This window comes from Balaenoptera acutorostrata, chromosome 2 (genome assembly GCF_949987535.1).
Source record: "Balaenoptera acutorostrata chromosome 2, mBalAcu1.1, whole genome shotgun sequence".
Lineage (NCBI taxonomy): Eukaryota > Metazoa > Chordata > Mammalia > Artiodactyla > Balaenopteridae > Balaenoptera > Balaenoptera acutorostrata.
In genome coordinates, this window is record NC_080065.1 from 37,294,822 (window position 1) to 37,314,105 (window position 19,284).

Consider the following 19,284-nt stretch of genomic DNA (forward strand, 5'->3'; position numbering starts at 1 on the left):
GACTTAAAGAAGGTGCTGCCAGATGGCTGTGACTCATAGACCCCTTCCATTAGGTGGGCATCCCAGTGAGTTTTAGAGGAAGGGAATCTGCTTCCACTCACCTGCTTGGAGATTGGCTGGCTAAAGTTTTGAGATCATTATTTTAGTAGTTGTATTAGCTGTTTGATGACTCCATTTCTAGGCTAAGTGTTCTCAAAATGTGACACCCCTGATCATCATGAGCAGTCCCACATGGAAAGTTGTTAGAAATACAGATTCTCAGGCCCCACCCCAGAACTATTGAACCAGAAACTGGGGGCAGGTCGCAGGCATCTGTATTAACAAGTGCTCCAAGTGATTCCAATGCGCACTCATGTTTGAGACCTGCTGTTCCAAAGATGTTTCTCTTCCCCAATTCAAAATGATACTCTAAGAAGTGTGTGTCTACATGGTATGGCCTAATACGAAAGATATGCCTTACCTTAAAAATTATTCCTTTGAAATTCTCTTATGATTTTGCATCCATCACACACTTTAGCTTAAAAGCTTTCTGATGCACTTTAGCTGAGGCAAAGAGAGTCTCCTAAGGAGAAAACTCCAGAAGTTTATTAACTACTTTAAACAAGGCAACTTCCACTTGAGTCCAATCATCCTTACTGTGATGCTTATTAACTATAGAATATCTCCTCGTGTAAGACGAGGATTAAGGATGAGACTCACCTTTCCCTGCATTATCTTCTCCATAGCAATTATCACCATCAAACGTACTATATATTTTATATGCTTATTTTATGTTCTGTGTCTTTCTCCACATGAATGTGAGCTTTATGAAGGCAAGGGCTTTTGTATGTTTTAGTCACTGCTGATTCCCCAGCACCTTAAACAGTACTGGGAACATTGTAGACATTCATAATTATTTGTTGAGTGAATGCATGAAGGTTGGGTTTCAAGAATGTGTTATACAAGTTGTTGTAGATTTCTATGCTTATTGATTCATTGAAGAAAATTACAGTTTTTGTTCTGATTTCTACTTGTCAGGATGCTTAATACCACAGGCTTCATAAGGTCCTCAGAAGTCCCATCATTTTAGTGCAACATGAACAGAAGAATTTATTAGATTGATGTGGAAGTTATGGGGTATGCTACATAGGGGTAGGGGTATGCTACAGAGCATCATGGATGGGAACTGGACAGGGGAGAAGACACGGGAGGCAGGCAGAACAATAATGTGAAACGAACACAAAAGGATTTATGTTGGCAACTCCTAGATATGCCAGTCTGCTGTTGGTTCAAGAGTGTCCCTTTGTAGGGATTATTTTGGGGCAGTAAATCTGTTTATCAGTAACTGTGTTAGGTCTAACACCTCCCAGGATGCAGTATTTCCACTTTCCTGTTGGCACACCTGACAGCTCCTACTTCACAGATGTTCACTGTTCTCCCGCTCATTGATGATCCCATTTTGACGCAGAAGAGCTGGTTTCCACTCTTGAAGCACTGGGAGGGCAATAGGCAGACACACTTGGAGGTGGCAGCTGCAATGAGAGAGACAGTGTGACTCACCATAGTGCTTTAGGGTTTGATTTTACCTAACTTGTCCCCAGAGCAGTGAGCACTTTGGTGGCAATGAGTGAGAATGCTGGAACAAAGGCAATGACCCAACTGTGGCTGAATGGAGTGATCTGGGAATAAGAGAGGAGAGGGCACTGGTAAGTCAGTAAGATGCAAGAGCTGGGCTACCTCTGACACCTCCCTCTCACTCACTGCCCACATCCAATCAATCCATTTCCACAATGTCTTCAGTCTGTCCTTCATGTTCTTTTCTCATTGGCACCACCTGGGAACACTTATATAAGGTATCATTTATTGAGCCTGCACCATGAAACCACACACTATGCCAAGTGCTTTGTGTGCTTTATTTCATTTAATTCTCACAATAAACATAAGAACTATATGGCATTATACTAATTCTACAGATGAAGAAACTCGGCTCAGAGAGGTTAAGTGATTTGCCCATGATCCCACAATTAGTAAGTGGTAGAGGCATATTTTAAATCATGAATGACTCGCAAGCCTGAACTCTTTTAACATAACTCTGTGTCACATTTTTAATTTCTTTCTAGAATATTCCTGGGTTATGACTAGGAATCTGGATTTTTTTTTTTTTTGGCCACGTCTTGCAGCATGCGGGATCTTAGTTCCCTGACTAGGGATCAAACCTGTGCCCGCTGCATTGGGAGGGTGTAGTCTTAACCAAGGAATCTGGATTTTTAATAAGCAGTTAAATTGGGTGATACTTTTATAAGGCCTGGATTCAAAACCACCCTAACACTTCATAATTCATATAAATCTTGTGTTCATGAAAGAGTTTTAAAATGATCATTTAGGGGTAAACTTACCAAAGCCAAGCATATTAAATCAGTTTTAAGTAAATGGATATAGGCTCATTTATATACACTCATGTTTTAGTCAAAGTTCAAGGTCCTCCACAGATGGTCTCAACATCCCTTCGCAACATTATCTTTTCTGCTTTCTCCATCCCAGGTAGAGTGACTCCCTCTCTCTTTCCCAAGCAAGACCCCGAAGGTGTTCCAGGTTTTGTCCTTTGCCCACACTAGCCCCTTCTTTTGCCGGACTGATGTGCTTTTTCCAGTTCCCCACATGTCCGATGTCTACAAGCCTCACCTCTTTCATGAAGCATTTTATAGCCACGTACCCCCACTGATGTTTCCTTTAAATAAACTTTAATGGTGTAAATTTGTCAGCACTACCTCTGATGTTTTTATACTTTCTTGTTAGTTAGCTTTCCATATGTCTTTCTCCCAAGACAGTTATAAGTGCTTTGTTAGAGAGCAGTAACTATGGTTCCTCCATCTGTTTATCCCATTCAGTTGTTAACAAGGTGCTCAATTAATTCTGCTTCATCAATTGATTTCAATTCTGAATTTGAGGGTGCAGGTATAAGTATTCAAAAAGAAATGTATTTGGTGGATCTGTGATAATTTATGTTGCCAAAATATCTGAGTCAGCCTGAGAATCAGGCTGTAGTCTCTTTGAGGCAGGTATCAGTTCTTTCCCATGTGTCTCAACTGATGGGAGAAAATAGGGAAAGGGAATGGGGAGATGATCATTAAGCGTATAAGCTTCCTGTCCTCAGTAGGAAATAGTTCATGAAAAGGCGTGAATTTCCCTTTTATGCCTTTGCCAACCAGCTAGAGAAATTCTAGTTGGGGAGAGTCTTGTTTGTTGTTGGAAACTATAGGGTTTGGTGAAGGACAGGAGACTGTTCTACCTCTAGAGAGGAGGTCAGTTCCCCAGGCTTGTGGAAAGGCCATGGTCACCACTCTTGTAGTATGGTTATAGCTTAAATACTCTTAGCAAGATGATTTTCAGATTATTAGCATGAAAAGGCCCTTCCTGCCACCTCCACTAATTCATGTTTCCATCCTTATGAAACCCTTCCTGGCCAGAAGGTATTTATCTCTCTTACTGCTCTTGTCACATACTGTCTTGTATTAAAGTTATTCATGTAATTATTTGGAAAAACAGTGAAAATTAACTCCCCAAACTGAACAATTTGAGGGTACAAAGCTCCTTTATCATCACACCTCTCACCTTATGGTGTACAGTGACTTTGGCATATTGGATACTAAATGGATGTTTATTGAATACATTTTCCACTCCTGTTGGTTGATGCTGGATATTTTTGAAATTTAGATAAAACATTTCATAGCTATAAAAATAGGCTCCTTGGGAAGGCTTCTGTGTTCTAAGTTTTGCAAAGTGAACTTCATGTTACTTTGAAGTTCCATTTTAAACTTTTTCTCATTTCATTTTTGATGGAGAAGGAAAAGAGCAACAAAGTACCCAATGTAATCAAGAACACAATTTAATCAAGGTAACATTCAATTCAACTCAAGATTAGTAATATCCCAACTTGCCATGAGTGGGTTGGGTATAAAATACATTTTTAGGTTCCTCTCTTTATAAATGCTGTGGTTTGTACATTGACGCTGTTCTGTAGTGCTACAGGAACAGAAATCTCTGTGACACTGACTTTTGCTCACCAACTAAGAAGGCTGGCACAGGCAGATCATATCTTTAGGGGGAAAAATGCTTTCAGTTTACTAACTGTGTGTAGGATCAAAGGATATTTTAAATGACTTAAATCTCTTATTAAGAAACGTTCATGTTTTAGTAGGACTACCCCAAGACATTCTGCTAACTTGATCAGTATTGGTAAGTATTCAAACTTTTTATGTTCTTTTTGTTTTTTCAAGGTAACAGTAGTGTTTTTTGTTTTTTTTTAAATTGCACACGTCTATAAACCTAATAAATAGGTTTTTCTATTTTTTTTTATACAGGAGGTCCTAATTAGTCATCAATTTTATACATATCAGTGTATACATGTCAATCCCAATAGCCCAGTTCATCACACCACCCCCTCCCCCCACCACCGCTTTCCCCCCTTGGTGTCCATACGTTTGTTCTCTACATCTGTGTCTCAATTTCCGCCCTGCAAACCGGTTCATCTGTACCATATTTCTAGGTTCCACATATATGCGTTATTATATGATATTTGTTTTTCTCTTTCTGACTTACTTCACTCTGTATGACAGTCTCTAGATCCATCCACGTCTCAACAAATGATCCAATTTCATTCCTTTTTATGGCTGAGTAATATTCCACTGTATATATGTACCAAATCTTCTTTATCCATTTGTCTGTCGATGGGCATTTAGGTTGCTTCCATGACCTGGCTATTGTAAACAGTGCTGCAATGAATATTGGGGTGCATGTGTCTTTTTGAATTGTGGTTTTCTCTGGGTATATGCCCAGTAGTGGGATTGCTGAATCATATGGTAGTTCTATTTTTAGTTTTTCAAGGAACCTCCATACTGTTCTCCATAATGGCTGTATCAATTTACATTCCCACCAACAGTGCAAGAGGGTTCCCTTTTCTCCACACCCTCTCCAGCATTTGTTGTTTGTAGATTTTCTGATGAAGCCCATTCTAACTGGTGTGAGGTGATACCTCATTGTAGTTTTGATTTTCATTTCTCTAATAATTATTGATGTTGAGCAGCTTTTCATGTGCTTCTTGGCCATCTGTATGTCTTCTTTGGAGAAATGTCTATTTAGGTCTTCTGCCCATTTTTGGATTGGGTTGTCTGTTTTTTTAATATTGAGCTGCATGAGCTATTTATATATTTTGGAGATTAATCCTTTGTCCATTGATTCGTTTACAAATATTTTCTCCTATTCTGAGGGTTGTCTTTTTCTTGTTTATGGTTTCCTTCGCTGTGCAAAAGCTTTGAAGTTTCATTAGGTCCCATTTGTTTATTTTTGTTTTTCTTTCCATTACTCTAGGAGGTGGATCAAAAAAGATCTTGCTGTGATTTATGTCAAAGAGTGTTCTGCCTATGTTTTCCTCTAAGAGTTTTATACTGTCAAGTCTTACATTTAGGTCTCTAATCCATTTTGAGTTTATTTTTGTGTATGGTGTTAGGGACTGTTCTAATTTCATTCTTTTACACGCAGCAGTCCAGTTTTCCCAGCACCACTTATTGAAGAGGCTGTCTTTTCTCCATTGTATATCCTTGCCTCCTTTGTCATAGATTAGTTGACCATAGTTTCATGGGTTTACCTCTGGGCTTTCTATCTTTTTCCATTGATCTATGTTTCTGTTTTTGTGCCAGTACCATATTGTCTTGATTACTGTAGCTTTGTAGTATAGTCTGAAGTCAGGGAGTCTGATTCCCCCAGCTCCGTTTTTTTCCCTGAAAACTGCTTTGGCTATTCGGGGTCTTTTGTGTCTCCATACAAATTTTAAGATTTTTTTTTCTAGTTCTGTAAAAAATGCCATTGGTAATTTGATAGGGATTGCATTGAATCTGTAGATTGCTTTGGATAGTATAGGCATTTTCACAATATTGATTCTTCCAATCCAAGAACATGGTATATCTCTCCATCTGTTGGTATCATCCTTAATTTCTTTCATCAGTGTCTTATAGTTTTCTGCATACAGGTCTCTTGTCTCCCTAGGTAGGTTTATTCCTAGGCACTTTATTCTTTTTGTTGCAATGGTAAATGGGACTGTTTCCTTAAATTCTCTTTCAGATTTTTCATCATTAGTGTATAGGAATGCAAGAGATTTCTGTGCATTAATTTTGTATCCTGCAACATTACCAAATTCATTGATTAGCTCTAGTAGTTTTCTGGTGGCATCCTTAGCATTCTCTATGTATAGTATCATGTCATCTGCAAACAGTGACAGTTTTACTTCTTCTTGTCCAATTTGTATTCCTTTTATATCTTTTTTTTCTCTGACTGCCGAGGCTAGGACTTCCAAACCTATGTTGAATAATAGTGGTGAGAGTGGACAACCTTGTCTTATTCCTGATCTTAGAGGAAATGTTTTCAGTTTTTCACCATTGAGAATGATGTTTGCTGAGGGTTTGTCATATATGGCCTTTATTATGTTGAGGTAGGTTCCCTCTATGCCCACTTTCTGGAGAGTTTTTATCATAAATTGGTGTTGAATTTTGTCAGCTTTTTCTACATCTATTGAGATGATCATGTGGTTTTTATTCTTCAATTTGTTACTATGGTGTATCACATTGATTGATTTGCATATATTGAAGAATCCTTGCATCTCTCGGATAAATCCCACTTGATCATGGTGTATGATCCTTTTAATGTGTTGTTGGATTCTGTTTGCTAGTATTTTGTTGAGTATTTTTGCATCTATATTCATCAGTGATATTGGTCTGTAATTTTCTTTTTTTTTAGTATCTTTGTCTGGTTTTGGTATCAGGGTGATGGTGGCTCATAGAATGAGTTTGGGAGTGTTCCTTCTTCTGCAATTTTTTGGAAGAGTTTGAGAAGGATGGGTGTTAGCTCTTCTCTTAATGTTTGATAGAATCCACCTGTGAAGCCATCTGGTCCTGGACTTTTGTTTGTTGGAAGATTTTTAACCACAGTTTCAATTTCATTACTTGTGATTGGTCTGTTCCTATTTTCTATTTCTTCCTGGTTCAATCTTGGAAGGTTATACCTTTCTAAGAATTTGTCCATTTCTTCCAGGTTGTCCATTTTATTGGCATAGAGTTGCTTGTAGTAGTCCCTTAGGATGCTTTGTATTTCTGCTGTGTCTGTTGTAACTTCTCCTTTTTCGTTTCTAATTTTATTGATTTGAGTCCTCTCCCTCTTCTTCTTAATGAGTCTGGCTAATGGTTTATCAATTTTGTTTATCTTCTCAAAGAACCAGCTTTTAGTTTTATTGATCTTTGCTATTGTTTCTTTTGTTTCTATTTCATTTATTTCTGCTCTGATCTTTATGATTTCTTTCCTTCTGCTAACTTTGGGTTATGTTTGTTCTTCTTTCTCTAGTTCCTTTAGGTGTAAGGTTAGATTATTTATTTGAGATTTCTCTAGTTTCTTGAGGCAGGTTTGTAGAGCTATAAACTTCCCTCTTAGAACTGTTTTTGCTGCATCCCATAGGTTTTGGATCATCGTGTTTTCATTGTCATTTGTCTCTAGGTATTTTTTGATTTCCTCTTTGATTTCTTCAGTGATCTCTTGGTTATTTAGTAACGTATTGTTCAGCCTCCGTGTATTTGTGTTTTTTACGTTTTTTTCCCAGTAATTGATTTCTAATATCATAGCGTTGTGGTCAGAAAAGATGCTTGATATGATTTCAATTTTCTTAAATTTATTGAGGCTTGATTTGTGACTGAAGATGTGATCTATTCTGGAGAATGTTCCATGCACACTTGAGAAGAAAGTGTAATCTGCTGTTTTTGGATGGAATGTCCTATAAATATCAATTAAATCTATCTGGTTTATTGTGTCATTTAAAGCTTGTGTTTCCTTATTTATTTTCATTTAGGATGATCTGTCCATTGGTGTAAGTGAGGTGTTAAAGTCCCCCACTATTATTGTGTTACTGTTGATTTCCTCTTTTACAGCTGTTAGCAGTTGCCTTATGTATTGAGGTGCTCCTGTGTTGGGTGCATATATATTTAAAATTGTTATATCTTCTTCTTGAATTGATCCCTTGATCATTATGTAGTGTCCTTTCTTGTCTCTTGCAACATTCTTTATTTTAAATTCTATTTTATCTGATAGGAGTATTGCTACTCTGGTTTCCTTTTGATTTCCATTTTCATGGAATATCTTTTTCCATCCCCTCACTTTCAGTCTGTATGTGTCCTTAGGTCTGAAGTGGGTCTCTTGTAGACAGCATATATATGGGTCTTGTGTTTGTATCTATTCAGCGAGCCTGTGTCTTTTGGTTGGAGCATTTAATCCATTCACATTTAAGGTAAATATCGATATGTATGTTCCTATGACCATTTTCTTAATTGTTTTGGGTTTGTGTTTGTAGGTCTTTTCTTCTCTTGTGTTTCCCACTTAGACAAGTTCCTTTGGCGTTTGTTGTAGGACTGGTTTGGTGGTGCTGAATTCTCTTAGCTTTTGCTTGTCTGTAAAGCTTTTGATTTCTCAATCAAATCTGAATGAGATCCTTGCCAGGTAGAGTAATGTTGGTTGTAGGTTCTTCCTTTTCATCACTTTAAGTATATCATGCCAGTCCCTTCTGGCTTGTAGAGTTTCTGCTGAGAAATCAGCTGTTAACCTTATGGGAGTTTCCTTGTATGTTATTTGTCGTTTTTCCCTTGCTGCTTTCAATAATTCTTCTTTGTCTTTAATTTTTGTCAGTTTGATTAGTATGTGTCTCAGTGTGTTTCTCCTTGGGTTTATCCTGTATGGGACTCTCTGTGCTTCATGGACTTGGGTGGCTATTTCCTTTCCCATGTTAGGGAAGTTTTCGATTATAATCTCTTCAAATATTTTCTCTGGTCCTTTCTCTCTCTCTTCTCCTTCTGGGACCCATATAATGCGAATGTTGTTGTGTTTAATGTTGTCCCAGAAGTCTCTTAGGCTGTCTTCATTTCTTTTCATTCTTTTTTCTTTATTTTGTTCTGCAGCAGTGAATTCCACCATTCTGTCTTCCAGGTCATTTATCCATTGTTCTGCCTCAGTTATTCCGCTATTGATTCCTTCTAGTGTAGTTTTCATTTTAGTTATTGTATTGTTCATCTGTGTTTGTTTGTTCTTTAATTCTTCTAGGTCTTTGTTAAACATTTCCTGCATCTTCTCGATCTTTGCCTCCATTCTTTTTCCAAGGTCCTGGTTCATCTTCACTATCATTATTCAGAATTCATTTTCTGGAAGGTTGCCTATCTCCACTTCATTTAGTTGTTTTTCTAGGGTTTTATCTTGTTCCTTCTTCTGGTACATAGCCCTCTGCCTTTTCATCTTGTCTATCTTTCTGCAAATGTGGTTTTTGTTCCACAGGCTGCAGGATTCTTGTTCTTCTTGCTTCTGCTGTCTGCCCTCTGGCGGATGAGGCTATCTAAGAGGCTTGTGCAGGTTTCCTGATGGGAGGGACTGGTGGTGGGTAGAGCTGAGTGTTGCTCTCTTTATGTTCTTTTTTAAAGGCAAACAGATTTCTAGGAATTGTGGTATTTAGATATACGTACAGCAAAGGGCTAATAGTAAGGATCGATTTTGACTAAATCATAAGCACATATTGTTAGACAGGTTTGGAAAGAATAATTTGTGGGAAAAGGAAAGGAAAAAAAAAAAGAAACTCTTTGCAATAGAAGAGTTCCATGAAGTTCTTTCTCCATGATAAGTAAGGAAAAGAGATGCTAACACTAAACACATCCCCAAATACCTGCGCTACCTATTGTGGTACAGACAGGAACCACTTATCCTCCCTGCTGTCCAAATCCCTTTTATTTTCTGTATATATTTTTGACAATAATGTTTGTACAGTATAATTTTTAGAGAAAAAGTTATATTTTAAATACATTATTTAAATAAATACATAGTTGCATAGTATTTTCAGCTCTTGTCTACCGCAAATTATTTTCTCTGAGAGAGATGTCAGTTGGGTAATGGTGTTGGTCAGGCAGCAAAAAAATGAAGAGTAATGTTTACCTACATGATGATTTAAAAATGATTAGAGTTGGGCACTGTACGTATCCGGCCCTAGTTTGCAGTCTCTTATGTGAAATTGCATTGTTTCGATACGGCATGAAGGTCAGAAGCCCCAGACACTGACCTGCTGAGTTGGCACCATCAGATGGCCAGCTGACTGTGCCACCCATGGTGACCCTCTGTCATGGATTCAATCCCACCACCTGTCAAGGGAGCTGGGTCTTGATAATCAGTTTTAAGTGGATCGGGAAGAACCTGGATGTGGGTGATAAGGTCTCTCCCCTTTTCAAGGACTGAGTTGAAGAATATTGGGTTGAAAAGTTAAAGAGAAGCTAAGGGTAATAATAAGGTTTTTTTCTTTGTTTTTGAAAAGTAACGTGGTTTTGGCAAAAGTTGGATGTTAGCAATTCAATAAGTTTCCATTGCTTACTTTATGCCACGATTTCAGATGATTTTTTGAAGATGTGTCATAAGGGAAATCTAGCTGCCTATTTGAGTTCTGTTAAATACTAATCTTCAACCCGTATTTATGTATTAGTTGAACCATTTCGGGTTCCAATTTCATCTTAGAGCAAATGTACTGCTGTGAAGTTTCTGCTTCTAAGCAATTCACAAATGAAATGCCAATAGGCAATACACTTACAGAAAGTGGAAAGGTAATGCTACCTCTTAAGTATCAAATAGGCAGAGCTATAAAGGGATAACAGCTCCAAGTTTTGGTGAGGGCGTGGAAGGCAGTCTTTATCACTCATTGTCAATATGAATATAATATGATAAAAACGTTTCTGGAAAGCAAGTTGATACATTGTACCAAGAAAGACTTTATATTTTAAAATAATATTTATCTAGAAATTCCATTTTCTAAGGTATAGTCTAAGGAAATGGTCTTAGAGTATAGATCTATCTGTGATTGATAGACTTGTCTATTATAGCATTGCTTATAATAGCAAAATCTTGGGAAAAATCTGAAGGACTAACAGAAGATTGATTAAATAAATCACAGAATGTCCATATAGGCTTTTGCAGACATTGAACATTATGTGGAAAGACACCAGTCACAGATTTGTTCAAGATGGTGAAGTAGAAGGACGTGCTCTCACTCCCTCTTGTGAGAGCACTGGAATCACAACTGACTGCTGAACAGTCTTCGACAGGAAGACACTGGAACTCACCAAAAAAGATACCCCATATCCAAAGACTAAAGGAGAAGCCACAATGAGATGGTAGGAGGGGCACAATCACAATAAAATCAAATCCCATAACTGCTGGTGGGTGACTCACAAACTGGAGAATACTTATACCACAGAAATCCACCCACTGGATTGAAGGTTCTGAGCCCTACGTCAGTCTTTCCAACCTAGGAAAGGAGGAGGAATTCCTAGAGAATCAGACTTTGAAGGCTAGCAGGATTTGATTTCAGGACTTTGACAGGACTGGGTGAAACAGAGACTCCACTCTTGGAGGACACACACAAAGTAATGTGCACATTGGGACCCAGGAGAAGGAGCAGTGACTCCATAGGAAACTGAAGCAGACCTACCTGCTAGTGTTGGAGGGTCTCCTGCAGAGGCAGAGGGTGGCTGTGTCTCACCGTAAGGACAAGGACACTGGCAGCAGGAATTCTGGGAAGTATTCCTTGGCATGAGCCCTCCCAGAGTCCACCATTAGCACCAACAAAGAGCCCGGGTAGGCTGCAGTGTTGGGTTACCTTAGGCCAAACAACCAACAGGGAGGGAACCCAGCCCAACCCATCAGCATACAAGTGGATTAAAGTTTTACTGAGCTCTGCCAAACAGAGCAACAGCGAGCTCTACCCATCTACAGTCCCTCCCATCAGGACTCTTGCACAAGCCTCTTAGATAGCCTCATCCACCAGAGGGCAGACAGCAGAAGCAAGAAGAACTACAATCCTGAGGCTTGTGGAACAAAAACCACATTCACAGAAAGATAGACAATATGAAAAGGCAGAGGGCTATGTACCAGATGAAAGAATAAGATAAAACCCTAGAAAAACAACTAAATGAAGTGGAGATAGGCAACCTTCCAGAAAAAGAATTCAGAATAATGATAGTGAACATGATCCACGACCTCCAAAAAAGAATGGAGGCAAAGATTGGGAAGATGCAAGAAATGTTTAACAAAGACCTAGAAGAATTAAAGAACAAACAAACAGAGATGAACAATACAATAACTGAAATGAAAACTACACTAGAAGGAATCAATAGCAGAATAACTGAGGCAGAAGAATGGGTAAGTGACCTGGAAGACAGAATGGTGGGATTCACAGCTGCGGAACAGAATAAAAAAAAGAATGAAAAGAAATGAAGACAGCCTAAGAGACTTCTGGGGCAACATTAAACGCAACAGTATTCACATTATAGGGTCCCAGAAGGAGAAGAGAGAGAGAAAGGAACCGAGAAAATATTTGAAGAGATAATAGTTGAAAACTTCCCTAATTTGGGAAAGGAACTAGCCACCCAAGTCCACGAAGTGCAGAGAGTCCATACAGCATAAACCCAAGGAGTAACATGGCGAGACACATAGTAATCAAATTGACAAAAATTAAAGACAAAGAAAAATTATTGAAAGCAGCAAGGGAAAAACGACAAATAACATACAAGGAAACTCCCATAAGGTTAACAGCTGATTTCTCAGCAGAAACTCTGCAAGCCAGAAGGGAGTGGAATGATATACTTAAAGTGATGAAAGGGAAGAACCTACAACCAACATTACTCTACCTGGCAAGGATCTCATTCAGATTTGATTGAGAAATCAAAAGCTTTACAGACAAGCGAAAGCTAAGAGAATTCAGCACCACCAAACCAGCTCTACAACAAATGCTAAAGGAACTTGTCTAAGTGGGAAACACAAGAGAAGAAAAGACCTACAAACACAAACCCAAAACAATTAAGAAAATGGTCATAGGAACATACATATCGATATTTACCTTAAATGTGAATGGATTAAATGCTCCAACCAAAAGACACAGGCTCGCTGAATGGATACAAACACAAGACCCATATATATGCTGTCTACAAGAGACCCACTTCAGACCTAAGGACACATACAGACTGAAAGTGAGGGGATGGAAAAAGATATTCCATGAAAATGGAAATCAAAAGAAAGCTGGAGTAGCAATACTCCTATCAGATAAAATAGACTTTAAAATAAAGAATGTTACAAGAGACAAGGAAGGACACTACATAATGATCAAAGGATCAATTCAAGAAGAAGATATAACAATTTTAAATATATATGCACCCAACATAGGAACACCTCAACACATAAGGCAATTGCTAACAGCTATAAAAGAGGAAATCAACAGTAACACAATAATTGTGGGGGACTTTAACACCTCACTTACACCAATGGACAGATCATCCAAACAGAAAATTAATAAGAAAACACAAGCTTTAAATGACATGATAGACCAGATAGATTTAATTGATATTTATAGGACATTCCACCCAAAAAAAGCCGATTACACTTTCTTCTCAAGTGTGCACGGAACATTCTCCAGGATAGATCACATCTTGGGTCACAAATCAAGCCTCAGTAAATTTAAGAAAATTGAAATCATATCAAGCATCTTTTCTGACCACAATGCTATGAGATTAGAAATCAACTACAGGGAAAAAAACGTAAAAAACACAAACACACGGAGGCTAAACAATACGTTACTAAATAACCAAGAGATCACTGAAGAAATCAAAGAGGAAATCAAAAAATACCTAGAGACAAATGACAATGAGAACACGACGATCCAAAACCTATGGGATGCAGCAAAATCACTTCTAAGAGGGAAGTTTATAGCAATACAAGCCTACCTCAAGAAACAAGAGAAATCTCAAATAAATAATCTAACCTTACACTTAAAGGAACTAGAGAAAGAAGAACAAACATAACCCAAAGTTAGCAGAAGGAAAGAAATCATAAAGATCAGAGCAGAAATAAATGAAATAGAAACAAAAGAAACAATAGCAAAGATCAAAAAACTAAAAGCTGGTTCTTTGAGAAGATAAACAAAATTGATAAGCCATTAGCCAGACCCATCATGAAAAAGATGGAGAGGACTCAAATCAATAAAATTAGAAATGACAAAGGAGAAGTTACAACAGACACAGCAGAAATACAAAGCATCCGAAGAGACTATTACAAGCAACTCTATGCCAATAAAGTGGACAACCTGGAAGAAATGGAGAAATTCTTAGAAAGGTATAACCTTTGAAGACTTAACCAGGAAGAAATAGAAAATATGAACAGACAATCACAAGTAATGAAATTGAAACTATGATTAAAAATCTTCCAACAAACAAAAGTCCAGGACCAGATGGCTTCACAGGTGAATTCTATCAAACATTTAGAGAAGAGCTAACACCCATCCTTCTCAAACTCTTCCAAAAAATTGCGGAAGAAGGAACACTCCCAAACTCATTCTATGAGGCCACCATCACCCTGATACCAAAACCAGACACAGGTAGTACAAAAAAAGAAAATTACAGACCAATATCACTGATGAATATAGATGCAAAAATCCTCAACAAAATACTAGCACACAGGATCCAACAACACATTAAAAGGATCAAACACCATTCAAGTGGGATTTATCCAAGGGATGCAAGGATTCTTCAATATACAGAAATCACCCACTGTGATACACCATAGTAAAAAATTGAAGAATAAAAACCATATGATCATCTCAATAGATGCAGAATAAGCTAATGACAAAATTCAACATCAATTTATGATAAAAACTCTCCAGAAAGTGGGCATAGAGGGAACCTACCTGAACATAATAAAGGCTATATATGACAAACCCACAGGAAATGTCATTCTCAATGGTGAAAAACTGAAAGCATTTCCTCTAAGGTCAGGAACAAGACAAGGATGTCCACTGTTGCCACTATTATTCAAAATAATTTTGGAAGTCCTAGGCATGGCAATCAGAGAAGAAAAAGAAATACAATGAATCCAAATTGTAAAAAAAGAAAACTGTCACTGTTTGCAGATGACATGATATTATACATAGAGAATCCTAAAGATGCCACCAGAAAACTTCTAGAGCTAATCAATGAGTCTGGTAAAGTCACAGGAAACAAAGTTAATGCACAGAACTCTCTTACATTCCTATACACTAATGATGAAAAATCTGAAAGAGAAATTAAGGAAACACTTCCATTTACCATTGCAACAAAAAGAATAAAATACCTAGGAATAAATCTACCTAGCAAGAAAAAACACCTGTATACAGAAAACTATAAGACACTGATGAAAGAAATTAAAGATGATACAAACAGATGGAGAGATATACCATGTTCTTGGATTGGAAGAATCAATATTGTGAAAATGACTATACTACCCAAAGCAATCTACAGATTCAATGCAATCCCTATCAAATTACCAATGGCATTTTTTACAGAACTAGAAAAAAATATCTTAAAATTTGCATGGAGACACAAAAGACCCTGAATAGCCAAAGCAATCTTGAGAGAAAATCTGGAGGAATCAGATTTCCTGAGTTCAGACTATACTACAAAGCTACAGTAATCAAGACAATATGGTGCTGTCACAAAAACAGAAATATAGATCCATGGAGCAGGATAGAAAGTCCAGAAATAAACCCACACACCTATGGTCAACTAATCTACGAAAAAGGAGGCAAGGATATACAATGGAGTAAGGACAGCCTCTTCAATAAATGGTGCTGGGAAAACTGGACTGCTGTGTGTAAAAGAATAAAATTAGAACACTCCCTAACACCATACACAAAAATAAACTCAAAATGGATTAAAACCTAAGCGTAAGGCCAGACACTATAAAATTCTTAGATGAAAACATAAGCAGAACACTCTTTGACATAAATCACCGCAAGATCTTTTTTGATCCACCTCCTAGAGTAATGGAATAAAAAGAAAAATAAATGGGACCTAATGAAACTTAAAAGTTTTGCAAAGGAAACTACAAAGAAGATGAAACACAACCCTCAGAATGGGAGAAAATATTTGCAAATGAATCAACGGACAAAGGATTAATCTGCAAAATATATAAACAGCTCATGCAGCTCAATATTAAAAAAACAAACAACACAATCCAAAAATGGGCAAAAGAGCTAAATAGACATTTCTGCAAAGAAGACCTGCAGATGGCCAAGAAGCACATGAAAAGCTGCTCAGCATCACTAATTATTAGAGAAATGCAAATCAAAACTACAATGAGGTATCACCTCGCACCAGTTAGAATGGGCACCATCAGAAAATCTACAAACAATAAATGCTGGAGAGGGTGTGAAGAAAAGGGAACCCTCTTGCACTGTTGGTGGGAATGTAAATTACAGCCATTATGGAGAACAGTATGGAGGTTCCTTAAAAAACTAAAAACAGAATTACCATATGACCCAGCAATCCCACTACTGGGCATATACCCAGAGAAAACCATAATTCAAAAAGACACATGCACCCCAATGTTCATTGCAGCACTGTTTACAATAGCCAGGTCATGGAAGCAACCTAAATGTCCATCGACAGACAAATGTATAAAGACAAGTGGTACATATATACAATGGAATATTACTGAGCCATAAAAAGGAATGAAATTGGGTTATTTGTAGAGACGTGGATGAATCTAGAGACTGTCATACAGAGTGAAGTAAGTCAGAAAAAGAAAAACAAGTGTTGTATGTTAACGCATATATGTGGAACCTAGAAAAATGGTACAGATGAACGGGTTTGCAGGGCAGAAATTGAGACACAGATGTAGTGACCAAACGTATGGACACCAAGGGGGGAAAGTGGTGGGGGGGGGGTGGTTGTGGTGATGTAATGAATTGGGAGATTGGGATTGACTTATATACACTAATATGTATGAAATGGATCACTAATAAGAACCTGCTGTATAAAAAATAATTAAAATTAAATTAAAAAAAGAAAATTATGTGGCAGAATAACATATGATGACATGGAAATAGTTTCATGATATATTTAGTGAAAAAGAACAATATATAAAATAAGATGTAGTATATGATCCTATTTTTAAAAAAACTTGTAACATAATCAATGCCACCCCTGAGGTGTGTGAGGCCCCAGGGACATTTTTTTAATGGGGTGCCTCTTTATATAAATGATTAAAGTCACTCCAAATTAGTGTCAGCACCATACTAGCTGTCTGATTTCAAGCAATTTGGAGAAAGACTACCTTGCTGGCCAGTGGCTCACCAGGCTGCTCTCTGGGAATGAGGTCTAGCTGTGAGTGAGGGATGACTCTATAGGTGGAGTCCCAGAGCTCCTTGGAGCATCTGGTTGACCCCATGCCTGGTGGGGGAGAGAAGCAGTAGAGGGTAGGAGAATGTCCCACAAGGAAGAAACAGGGCCTGGGCCCATGAGGGACTATGTGTGGGCTCAAGACATCCTGCCTATATAACCCTGCCAGCTTGGGCTGATTCCAGGCACTGCAAGAAGACTTCAAAAAATTTGAGGCAAATGCTTCTGGTAATTGGTATCCACGTCCAGGCTCAGGGCACTCTACCTATGCTGGCCTCAGCTGGTTCCAACTGCCAGAGGAAACTTAGACAATTTTGATAAAGGCCCTCCAAAGCTGGGGATGGGGAAGAAGGGTACCTAAAGCATAGATCAGGATGGGTGTTCTTCTTACTGGGGTCTAAGGGTGGGACTGATTATGTATGTGCAGAAAAAGATTAGAGAGATTTACATCAAAATTGTGGGTGGGTTGAGTTCTATTTTTCCCTTCTATTTCAATCAATTCATAAAATTTTTTTTTACAATGAAAAGAATTATTTTTGATTAAGGAAATGTTATTTTAAAGAAAGAATGTATAAATGCAAGTAAGATATATTAGCTGAGATGAAGGTTAAGTGAGAGCTTTTCTAGTATGGGTCACTGTTGGAGCTTACCTGAACATTTTTCCCAGTCGTAGCAGGTGTCATAGCCACAGGATTCTTTCTTTGTGCTACTGGATGAAAGTTTTGTCCTTTCAAGACCCCATTCTAGCTGTGGACCTTCTTGGCATGAACCAATATGTAGAAAATGGAATTGCTGATTGTTCAAACATTTCTCGGCCAAAAACTTACAAGCGGTTGAAGTAAAGTGATGACTGGAGCTTGTATCAAGCACACAGATATCTTCTGAATAAAAGCTGTCCAAGAGAGGAAAGCAAGCATTTATATATGAAGAATAGAAAAGAAGAGATGGCGTGTAGCCAACTCATATGTTAACTTACCACCCAGCTATTCTTTCCCCCAATTTCTCTCCTTTCAGGCTCTCATTTTATCTGGCATGCTCTGGGATTCCTCTTTCTAAAATTTCATTTTAAACATGGTACTACTCCCAATTGCCTTCAAATTAAAGTCTGAATTATTAAATTCTGATGATCAAAATCTTCCATATTTTGATCCAATCAACTTTTCTTTCTAGAATCATTTTTCCATCCTCCTTAATCCCTCTTTATCATCTGAAAAATTGACAATTTTCTAAACTAATAAGATTATTGTTCCTTTGCTACCATGCCAAGCCCTACTCAATCAATGTTGCATTGTCTCTCCTCTCTGCCTATCTGCATCCAGATCAATTCCTGGCTATATTTTGAAGCTAATCCTGATCGACCTAGCTGATGGTAGCCTGTACGTCCTCTGAACACTTTTTTAACAGTTATTAATTGTAATACAAGAGTCATATATAATTATATAGCTTTGTAAGTGTATTTGTATTGTGGATAAGAGCATGAGCTTTTAAGTCAATTAATCCCTGGGTAACTTGATAAATCTAAGTAAATGGATGGCTCCTGCTAACAAAAGGTTAGCCATAGTCCTTCTCTTGCTGAGAGGACAAGAACGCCTTGATTATTCCAAATATAAGTTTCTTCTCTAATGTCAACTTTAGAGTTAACAATCAGTGCACCAGTGTGTAAAATTGTTTCCAGGAACTGAAGCCCATAGCTGAGAACAAAAGGCCACTTTCTGAAAACTTAAGCTGTAGGGCCAGCTACTCTCACAAACATCTTCAATGCCATATAAAAGAGGACTAAGGAGTATAGAAAGGGGCTAGAGAGGTAGGACTGAGCTGAAATTCAGACAGTTCCAGAGGACAGTCTGCATTCTCATGGTTGGGTATTGCAAGGATAAAGATAGAAGTTTCCTCTGGGTTAAATGGACAATGGGAACATTTTAAGTACTCCCTAGAAGGCCATCTGCTGGGTGAGGGGACCCCAGCTGCAAGAAGCTCATACAAAGTGTACCACTTGTGGTTAATACTGAGGAGGGTAGATAGAGCCATCTTTGGGTTGAATTCT

The 19,284-nt window shown here is 37.9% G+C and overlaps 1 protein-coding gene across 1 annotated transcript in view; it reads right to left on the minus strand.

The window, feature by feature from the left end:
* Nucleotides 1-1,063: 1,063 nt before the first annotated feature.
* C6 (complement C6) overlaps nt 1,064-19,284 on the minus strand; it is a 97,831-nt gene continuing 79,610 nt past the window's right edge. Inside the window, exons 17-18 of the mRNA XM_057540347.1 lie at nt 17,891-18,132; nt 1,064-1,511 (exon numbers count right to left, since the gene is read on the minus strand). Of these exons, the coding sequence (XP_057396330.1) occupies nt 1,336-1,511; nt 17,891-18,132 (418 nt within the window). The 3' untranslated portion in view covers nt 1,064-1,335. The remainder of the gene's footprint in view (nt 1,512-17,890; nt 18,133-19,284) is intronic.